The sequence below is a fragment of the Sturnira hondurensis genome, unplaced genomic scaffold, assembly GCF_014824575.4.
Source record: "Sturnira hondurensis isolate 20B ecotype Veracruz unplaced genomic scaffold, ASM1482457v3 Scaffold0000780, whole genome shotgun sequence".
In the NCBI taxonomy this organism is placed as follows: Eukaryota; Metazoa; Chordata; class Mammalia; order Chiroptera; family Phyllostomidae; genus Sturnira; species Sturnira hondurensis.
Genome location: NW_028073411.1, coordinates 20,036,396 through 20,046,255, shown reverse-complemented (window position 1 = coordinate 20,046,255; position 9,860 = coordinate 20,036,396). Strand labels below are relative to the sequence as shown.

The 9,860-nt window shown below is 62.5% G+C and overlaps 1 protein-coding gene across 2 annotated transcripts; it reads right to left on the bottom strand.

Moving 5' to 3' along the window:
* Nucleotides 1–1,409: 1,409 nt before the first annotated feature.
* SIVA1 (SIVA1 apoptosis inducing factor) lies at nt 1,410–6,590 on the bottom strand. Of its 2 annotated transcripts, none has more exons than XM_037048058.1 (4): nt 5,768–6,590; nt 3,928–4,122; nt 3,116–3,272; nt 1,410–1,587 (listed from the first exon to the last, which is right to left on the bottom strand). In XM_037048058.1, exons 1-4 carry the CDS (start codon nt 5,883–5,885, stop codon nt 1,527–1,529), a joined length of 531 nt encoding a protein of 176 aa, XP_036903953.1. In that variant the 5' UTR covers nt 5,886–6,590; the 3' UTR covers nt 1,410–1,526. The 2 variants fall into 2 exon arrangements, with proteins under 2 accessions (XP_036903953.1, XP_036903961.1); XM_037048066.1 differs by having other exon boundaries at nt 1,410–1,584; nt 5,768–6,588.
* Nucleotides 6,591–9,860: the final 3,270 nt, after the last annotated feature.

Sequence of the window (9,860 nt, the reverse complement as noted above, 5' to 3'; positions counted from 1 at the left end):
CAGGAAGCCTGGCCATCCAGAGGGCCTGGCACCTTGACCCCATGGTGCCCCTGGGCCTGGAGCACACCAGAAGCAGGCTTGGTCCTCAGCGGTCCCCCGCACTTCATCCCGACAGGCTCTGAGCTCCATCCCACAGCGACGCAACCCCACGGAAACTGCCCGCACAGCCAATGGCACCCGTGGCACTTTGGCGGTCAGACTCAGGTCTCAGATGACACAGGTGACTTCCAGAGCCCCCACCTGCCCCACAGCCCCACCGCCAGGCACGACCCCCAAAGAGCTGAGAGCAGAGACTCTAGGGGATACTGGTGGCCACTGGGACATGGATGCAGCCCTGCGTCCACGACAGAAATGAACAGTTGCCAACAGGGGCCATGCAGACAGCACCTGTCACTTGGCCACACAGAGGCTGGCAGTGCACCAGCAGACACGGGAGGGCAGACCCGTGCGACCCAGACACAGGCCCCTCGAGCAGCCGGCTCAGCTCTGAGGGACACCAGGGACTCTGCAATGGTGGTGGTGACAGGCAGGGCCATGCAAATGGGCCAACACCACTGACCCATACACTCCATGGGGATTGGGTGGTGAGGTCCCCCATGCAATCAGACAGGGAGAAGGTGCACCATGGAGGCCAGGATGCAGAGACCAGGACAGGCAACTCCCCTCCCACACCTGACGCTCAGCCGATGGCACTGGAGTGCCCGGCATGGTGGCCTGGTCCATGAATGGGGAGGCACCATGAGCTGTTCCTTCCTGTAGGGGGGCTCTTGTGTGACGGGAGCTGCCTTAGGGACATTCCAATGGCCAGGAGAGGCTTCAAGGTCATGGGCATGGACACAAGCACAACCTTCTCTGGGATCCCCATCCCACGTGGGTCTCCTGAGCACTGTCTGGGGAGAGCAGTTTGGGAGGGGCCGGGGCCTGAGGACGTGGGGCCTGGGCCACGTGGGGAAAAAGGGCCAGGAGGGCCAGGGTTCTCCCTGGGTCCCTCACTCATGCCCACCCTTCCCACTCCAGGCTGGGGAGGGGCAGGGAGGTGGAGACAGAAGCACCTGCAGCACTGGCTGGGCCACATTTGGCAGGTGTGAGCAAAGAGGACGCACGGGGCGGTAGGGCAGCATTTCAGGGGACATCTGGGCCCCTGCCCTGAGGGCACCAGCACAAAGGTCACCCTCCCTGTAGTCAGATGAACTGGTTCCAACCCCTTCTCGCCAAGGCCAGCTGGGTGGGCTGGTAAGTGAGCCGCTGCGGCCTTGGTCTTCCCATCTGAACAGCTGGGTGCCCAGGCGCGCACCGCACACGAAGCTCAGTGGGCGCTGCCGGGCGGCACAATGGCCGGCCCCCTCCTGGGCCCCCAGCACCTGCGGTCTGCACCCTCAGGACTGTCACCACCAGCAAATCCTCTTACTCAAATATACAGGATTTATTCAGTCTGTCTCTAGGAGCACAAATATCAAAAAGCGAGCCCCCCCTCCCTCTGCGCAGGCACCAGCGAGGCTGTCCAGGCACGGCGGCCACTCTGGCCCTCAGGCTTCGAACACAGCACAGCTGGCACAGAGCACTTCCTCGGGGACGTCACCGCAGCTGCTACAGCACAGGGTGGAGAGAGAAGAGCTGTGTTAGGGGCTGAGCTGTCCTTCCCATTTACATGTTGAGGTGCCAGCCCCGGGCCATCGACTCATTGGGAGATGGGGCCGTTTGCAGCAGATGTTATCAGTGAGGAGGCCCCCCTGCCCCCAGGAGGGGACCTGAGGAAAAGGACCAGTGACGAGAAACACCATGGAGGGAAGACAATGCAAGGACGGGGAAAGGGACCCACCACAGCCTGCTGGCGACCCCTGGAGGCTGGGACCGGTGTAGCAGACGCCTCCAGAGGCCTCAGGACACGCCGCCTGTGGGTGTCCGCCACCAGCGTGTGAGGATTGAGGCCAGGGGTCTGTGGACTCGAACGGCTGACAAGCCATGTGGGGCCCAGCCCGGATGTCAAGTCAGACAGTGCCCCACAGACACCTCTTGGGCATCCAGTCAGGCTTACACGGAACACGGGAATCGCAAGGGACATGCATCAGGAGAGGCCAGCACACCGGCAACCCACAGCAGGCGACCAAGGAGGTCAGAACCTCGAGCGGGCTGGTTGCAGATGCACCCGTGGGAAGCAACCCCCTCGCCAGCACTGCCCACCATTGGCCGAGCTGCCAGTCCAGAGACAGCCAGGTATGAGCAGGATGCTGCCAGGGCCCGGTGCCTAAAGCAGCTAGGGCAGGGGGCAGAATGCCTGGTGGCCTGGAGTAAGCCAGCGATTTATTTACGAAACAGGGCAGAGCACCCAACCCTGGCTGTGGCCATGAGAGCTGGGCATGTACCCCTCGAGGCTGGGCCTGCTCTGACCGGGCAGCCTAAGTTCTGGGGGTAATGAGAGGGGGGAAGTGAGGCTGCAGGAAACAGGCAGGGAACTCTGGGAGGGCCCTGCAGGCAGGAGGCAGCTGCCAGCCACAGGGGCCCGCACCATGTGCCCTCGTGCTGTGTTCTAGGCCTCAAGTGAGGAGGCCACTGGCTACAGCTGGCCCGCCCTCTGGTTTACAGGTGGACAGGAGGAGAACTAGGCTGGTGAAATTGAGATGCAGTCGTAACTGGCCAAATGCATGCCCCCAGCCTGACAGCCCAGGTGCCCGGCAGTGTCCCTCCCCCTGGGGGCCGCCTGGGGGCTAGGTCCTTCCAGGGGCACTCTGTCCCATCCCCTGCCCCTAGCCTCCTGAGGCAGGCTGGAGGACGGCCGGGCCGAGCCCAGTGTGGCCCTGTAGACTGGCTCCGAGTCTGGGTGGGGACCGCGTCTTCTCGCAGGCAATGGGGGGATACCCACACTCATTCACACACTCAAGTGACACAAGCAAGCACTCTGTCCCCGACACAGACACGGTGACGACCATGGTGCCCCTGCTGTCCCATCCGTCCGTATGCTCCAGGGAGGAGCCCCTGTGCAGGAGGGCTGTGCACAGTGCCCCAGCATCAGGGCCGCAGACACATCAGGGATAGAGCTGGCCGTCCACAATGTCGCTGTCCCAGAGCACCGGCCGCAGCCCTCAGATGCCCCCTGGGCCATAGGTCCAGCACTTACTCCACGAGGGTGCACACGGTGCAGGCCGCGGCCCCGCAGCCCCTGCAGGTGTGCACACAGCGCCCGCACAGGGCACGCTCACACTGGCTGCACACTGCCGTCCCGTCCACGGCTCGCACGCATGAGGAGCAGGCTCTGGACACCATCCCAGACACGTCTGTGAGGAAGAAAGGCCGCCTGTCAGTCGGAGCAGGGGACTCACAGTGCTGGGGCTGCGGATCCACAGCCTCCCCAGAGCCTCAGTGATGCCTGAGGGTAGGCCTGGCACAGAGCTGCTTCAAGAGGGGGCAGGCCCGGTGGTCTTGGGACTTCTGCTCTCTCCCAAACCCCTGTGCTCTGGGTCCACTGTGGGGCAGGCGGGCGGCTGCCCCACTAGCCCCAGCAGCCTCTCGGCCTTTGTTCCCTGGGTGTCTTGCCTGGGTCTCCTCACGTGGCCCCTGTGTCACAGATTGACAGAAGTTTCTAGACCCTGTGCAAACCCAGGGGTGGGCAGGGGCTGTGACCAGTGACACAGGTGACAGTCGGAGATGCACCTTGATATGCTACCAGGCTGCTGCCACCCAGACAGGACTCTGCAACCACAGGGAAGGTGGGTGGGACCCTCAGGCGGGCCACCCAGGGGTCTCTGCTCCACCCCACCTGATGGTTAGAAGCTGTTTGTCACCCCTAGATCCAGATGTCAGGGGGCTGACCCTCCACAGCCCAGCTCCAGCCCCCACGGTTGGACAGTGACTCCACTGTTGGCAGGATGGCAGCAGCCACGTCCACCTCCAGCACCCCGCTGGGGAGCGCCTGCTGGCAGCCTCACTCACCAGCTTCACAGGCCTGCGCTCTCCTCCTGGTCAGCCGGCCGTCTGGTCCAATCAGCATTTGCCCACGTGCAGCCCGAGGGGCTTCCGTGGGGCCAGGCTTCGGGGACTCAGGCAGGTCGACAACGGCACAGCTTTCCTCCCACACATGGTGCATGTAGGCCTGGGCCCCTCGAAAAAGGAGCTGTCTGGTCCTCTCTGGGAAGACAAAGCCTCGCCTGTACCACCAAAGCATGGGAGCCCCACAAGGCCACCGAGGCTCCCGGGGGTCTTCCTCCTGCCTCGAGGCTGCCTGGTGAACAGGTCCACACTGCCTCTGCCTCTCCTCACCCAGGCCCAGCTGCCACCTCCTACAGGAAGGTTTGGGACCTGAAGCCCCACCTGGGCTCCGTCTCAGGTCACTCGGCTCTGTTCCTTGCCGCTCTCTCAGAGGTGTGGCCTCCCCGCACTGCTGCTCCCCCACTCCAGCACCCCGTGGCCTGCTTCGTCCAGCACAGAGGCGCCCTGAGCTACAGAGCACAAATCCACAGGAATGCATTACACGTGAGACACGAGTTCGAACTGGGTGTCCTGCCTGCATTTCCAGAGGCTCAGCCACACCCCCTGAGGGGTGGGTCCTGGAACCCTGAGAATGCCACAGGAAGGTGGTCCAGGGCTGTTCTGGTTTCAGGGTTTTGTTTTTTTTTTAGATTTACTTTTTTTTTTTTTTTGAGATGGGTAGGAAAAGAGAGAGAGAAACTCTAATCAACTACTTCTGGCACAACCCCAGGTGGGGGCCTGGCCCACAACCCAGGCACGTGCCTGGACAGGGCATCGAGGGGGCGGATTCTCGCTTTGCGGGAGGGTGTCCCCCACCGAGCCACACAGGCCATTTGCACCGTCTGCTCCGCGTTTATGGGGCACAGCTCGAGTGCACCAGGAAGCAGAGCAGTTGGGGCAGCGAGGTGGCCCGAGTGGAGAACCGGGGTGCCGCAAACCCCTATCGCACAGCAGCCCCCCTCAATCCCAAACTTCCTAGCTGCTCGGCGGGCACCACCTGGGCCCCTGACCTCCGGAGGAGGTGAGCTCCCCGCTGCCGCTGCCCCAGAGCATCAACCAGCCCAAACCGACGGTCAACAACATCAACAAACCTGAAAACCTGCAGGGCAGCTGGTGAGAAGGCCTCCGGCCCCCGCCGCCTCCCACTCCACCCTGAACTACAGTTCCAGCCTCACGAAATGCGACGGCACCTCGTCCCCGCCTTTGCACGTGCTGCCCCTCTGGCTGCCAGACCCCGCTCACCCTGCAAGACGCAGCTTGAGCGCCGGCCCTCCTCGAGACCGCGGACTCCTGGGGGGGGGGGGGCCCGCGGCGCCCCGGGCCTTCCCGGACCGTCTCCGGACAACTCCTTCCCGGGCTAATCCCCCCTAGACCCCAGAGCTCCCGGCAGGCAACGTTTTGCGCGCAGCCGCAGTGCCTGGCAGGCAGGGCGCGCTCCTCAAATCCCTCCGGTTAGAAGGGGCACTTCTGCCCGTTCAGTCCGCACAGGGCGTGCCGCTCCCCGCCCTCTCGCCGGCTGAGGGGCCGCAGTGCCAACCAGACCAGAGATGGTTCTTGCGAGGGGTCGGCATCCCTGCAGGGCCGAGTCCGAAGGCAGCACCACGCAGAGGCCGCCGGTTTGGGGATGTAGGGACACTCCTTGCGGGCGTGACCACCGCAGGAGGACATGGGCGAACTCACACCCCACTCACTGCTCCCAACCCCGGGCCCCGCGGCTACTGCCGGGCCGCCCAGCCGTCGGGAGCGCGGCCTGTGGAGACTGCTCGCCCAAGCCCCGAGGCAGAAAGCCCAACCCCGCACTCACCGAAGATCTCCCGCGAGTAACGCTCGGCGCACACGCCGCGCCCCAGCTCCTTCCAGCCCACGCGAACCTTCAGCTGCAGCGGGGCCGCGTCCCCGAAGGGGCTGCCCCGCTTGGGCATCGCCGCGGGCCCAGGGAAACTCCGCGTCCGCGCCTCGCCGAGCTAGTGACGTCTCAGACGAGCGCCAACCCCCGCGCAGGAAGGGGGCAGGGCTCGTATTCCGCGCCGCGCGGGATAGGCCGAGGGCGAGGGCAGAGGCGGGGTTTGTGCGCAACCAGGCGCAGGATTGGCGAGGGGAGATATCGGGGGCGGTGCTCACACGCAGCGCGGGAAAACGCCAGGGGTCGAGTGGGCGCGCCGCGGCTGCGAGAGGGCGGTGTCCTGCGCACACGGGGTGGGACCGGCAGACTGAGGGCCACGCTCCGGCCGGGGGCGGGCCCTGCGTGAGGCACACGTAGGGGATAGGCCGAAGGGGACATTGGGGGCGGGAACCGCGCGAGGCGTGGCGCGTGATAGGCCGGAGGCGACCTCAGGGGCGAGAGAGGCAGGGTCGCAGCTCTTTTCCTTGTAGTCGGTGAACAACTGTCAAAAGTGCTTGTATCTCGTTTAAGTCACCCGAGTTAGAGGATAATTCCCTTTTTCCTTTCTACTTGGTCCGAACTCCCAGCTTCCCGGAAATGGAGAGTGGCTTGGGCACGCCGCAGGGGCGTCCCTGGCGCAAGCCTGACGTCACGTCCCGCCCCGCGACGCAGGCGCGGCCGTTCTGACGGAGCCGCGGGGCGCTCACGGCTCTCGCCGCGCTCGCGCCCCGCGATGCCCGAAGGTGCCTCCCCGCAGCTGCTACGCCGCACTCGCGCCCCCCGAAACTCGAAGGTGCCTCCCCACAGCTGCTACGCCGGCTCGGCCGCGCCAGCTTTTTCCGGCCCCTCCGCCCACGCATTTCCGGTGACGAGCGCTGACGTCACGTCCGCGGGCGGGGGTGTCTGTTCCCCAGGCGCGCAGTGGCTGTGTTGGGTGGTGTGTTGTATTAGTGTGTGTTACTGTGCCGTCGACCTGGAACTTGCATAGACTTACTACCCAGCGTCACTCCGATAAATTCCAGAAAGAAAAAGTGTGTCTGCAGCCCCCGCATTATAGTCTCGCTTGAAGACACATCGTCCGGGGCCCATTGCTCTATCCCTTTGTTCCGGTGGCCCTAACGCCACGACCTGGCCTGCGGGACTCACACTGGACACTGCCCCTTGCCCAGGAGCCTGAGGTCCCAGAGCAGGTGTCGCAGGGCTGGTTCCTCCGAGGCCTCTCTCGTGAGCCTGTGAATGGCCATCCTATGAGCCAATCAATCTCTTCTTACAAGGTCACCAATCAGCCTGGCCCAGAACCCAACCCATGGGACCATTTAAAATGTAACCACTTGGTTCTTCAAGTAAATTAAAATAGAACGGCCATGTGCCCCAGCGACCCCACTCCCAGGCATAGGAAGGAAATGAAATCACTCTCCAGGGGTGCCCGCACCCCTAGATTCTCTGCAGGGTCATCCACAGCAGCCAAGGCATGGGAGCCACCCAGGTGTCCCACGGAGGGGTGGGTGGGTGCACACGTGCGTACTATGGAGTATTACTCAGCCCTGAAAAGGACACCCTGCCCTTCGCAACAACATGGGTGGACCTGGAGGGTATTATGCGAAATGAAGTAAGACAGGAAAGACAAATATGGCGTGACCTTGCATGTGGCATCTGGCGTCATGGAACTACAGAAGCAGAGAGTGAAAGGCGCTCACCAGGGGCTGGGGGTAGGGGAGGGAGTTGCTGGGCAAGGAGCACACACTTCAGTTATCATCGGATGGGAGAGGTCCGTCTGAGACGGGCCCAGACGCTCTAAACGGATGGGAACGCTCTTCGGTTATTTGTTAAGTTCGGAGCTTTTATTTCGGCACTCCCCAAAGCGCTCCGCTCTGCGCCCGCGCGAAGAGCCCAGTCCCAAAAAGCCGGATGCCAGCGGCGGTGCCGGGAGCCACGCTTTTCGTGGGTGTGTGCGCCCAGGTGCATCCAACTCTCTCCCTCTCTCCTTCCTTCCACCTTGTTTTCAGTGAGCCTCTTCTTTGGAACCGTTTTGTCTCCCCGGCTCCTGATTTCCATGCGATGGGTGGGGGTGGGGGTGGGGGTGGGGGTGGGGGGTGGGGGGGTGGGGGGCGGCAAGAACCGCTCGGCCAGGGACGCAGGGGTCTAAGGCACGGCACTGGGACAGTCGTTCGCAGTCCTTACTGCGGACTTGGAAGTTGCCGTGAGAGGAGATCTGAAGTGTTGTCATAACAGCGACAACAAAATGGTGATTAAACACGGCGCAGGGCGAGCTCACTAACGTTACTGTGGTAACTTTGTAGCACCGAGTCAGCTCACTGCACCTCCGAATTCACAGTTAAGTTGCTTTACATGTCAGTCAAATGTTCTATCAGATACATCTATCGATAAAGCTGGGGGGAATCTGACCTACCTCCTCAAAGACTATCTCCACACATGGGCAGAGTTGGAGGAACTGGGCTTTGGGACTTCAACGTGAATTTTTAAAAAGATGTTGTTTATCTATTTTTAGAGAGAGGGGAAGGGAGGGAGAAAGAGAGGGAGAGAAACATCGATGTGTGTGTGGTTGCCTCTTGCACACCCCCACCAGGGACCTGGCCCCCAGCCCAGGCATGTGCCCTGATTGGGAATTGAACCAACAACCTGTGGTTCTCAGGCAGGCACTCAATCCAGCCAGGGCTCAGCATGAATTTTGAAGGAGCACAATTCAGCCCCCTAGTGCCAAGCTCTGCATAAGGCCCTGGGGGTGGTGGGGTGGTGTTGAGTAGATCTGACCAGGTTCCTGTCCTCTGCTGGGACAGCTGTCACAGGAGGGGACACCCTGAGTCAGCAGACCTGCCTGTCCAGGGTGGGGGACACGGGGACACTGGCCCTGCGCTCAGGCAAAGCCCTTGCTGATTGGGATCATCAGCCTCGGAAAGCCGGACTTGCAGGAAGCGCACGTTCATCAGACGGAGGAAGGGGGTGCTTGCTGCCCCCCAGGAGCAGCAGGGCAGCAGGCGCCCCTCCCCAGAGGCTGAGGCGGAGACTGCGGGCACGCATTTGTGAGGGTGTTAAACAGTGTTGCCTCAGGGGCCGAATTATTTGAGTAATTTTTGCCTCAGCCGTTCCTGAGCTGTGTAGTGTGATTATATTACTTTCAGTGCCTTCTGAATGGGGTGTAATTCCCATACAGTGAAATTGTGGGTGTTCACACCCAGTGGGTGCCCAGGTGGTGTGTGTGCAGTTCCCTGCCTTGGGGCAGACGCACACGCCTGGGCGACCCAGCGGCCCTCCACCCCAGAGGCAGAAGTGACCGGTGCTTGGCTCTCCGCCCCTACGGGGAAGCACTGCTGGGCTAGACCCTCACGGCGCTTGTGTGCCTGGCTCTGCTCAGCATGCTGACTTCAGGACTGCCCTGTCCTTGCGGCCCTGGTGGCCCGTCCCCTTTGGGGCCGAGTGTGCTCCACGTGTGGCCAACTGCAGCCTGTTTTACCTGCCGATGGAGCAGTGCCGGGTCTGGTGGCACGAGTGGCCGCTGCTCTGAACGTTCTCGTGTGAGGCCTTTCCCGGACACCGTGTTCACTCCTGTGGGTCCTGGCCGGGGGGTGAGGACGGCTGGGGACGGGGAGGTGCGTGTGTTTCATGCTAAGGAAATGAGCAGCTTCCCCAAAGGCTGGGAAAAACACATTTCATCAAACAACATCGACAAACCTCTCACACATCTTTTCTCCACATACAGCTCCGAGCCGTCTACGCTGCAGTTGTGCCGTTGGTGTTCAGCACAGAGACACCTCGTTAAAAGGACCCAGACTCTCGAGACACGGGTCCAGAAATGACAGGGCTGTCTGCACCTGCCCACCCCTCAGGGACACGGGCTCCTGGCCCTGGGCCATAGGGGTGAGCCAGTCGGTGCTGAGAGGGTTATTTCTCCCCTGAGTTGATGTCCTTTCACCTGTAAACCTGTGCAGGTACCCGAGACGGGAAAGGGTGTCTCAGCTGCCCCACCTGATCAGTGGCCTAGGCTGCCATGTACACT

Bases quoted from the DNA above. Each gene is read 5' to 3' on its own strand.
- SIVA1 (XM_037048058.1), bottom strand. From the start codon at position 5,885: ATGCCCAAGCGGGGCAGCCCCTTCGGGGACGCGGCCCCGCTGCAGCTG. The intron at 3,273-3,927 runs GTGAGTGAGGCT...TCTTCCTCACAG, and splicing joins AGCGCAGGCCTGTGAAGCTG to ACGTGTCTGGGATGGTGTCC. The intron at 1,588-3,115 runs GTAAGTGCTGGA...CCTGTGCTGTAG, and splicing joins ACCGTGTGCACCCTCGTGGA to CAGCTGCGGTGACGTCCCCG.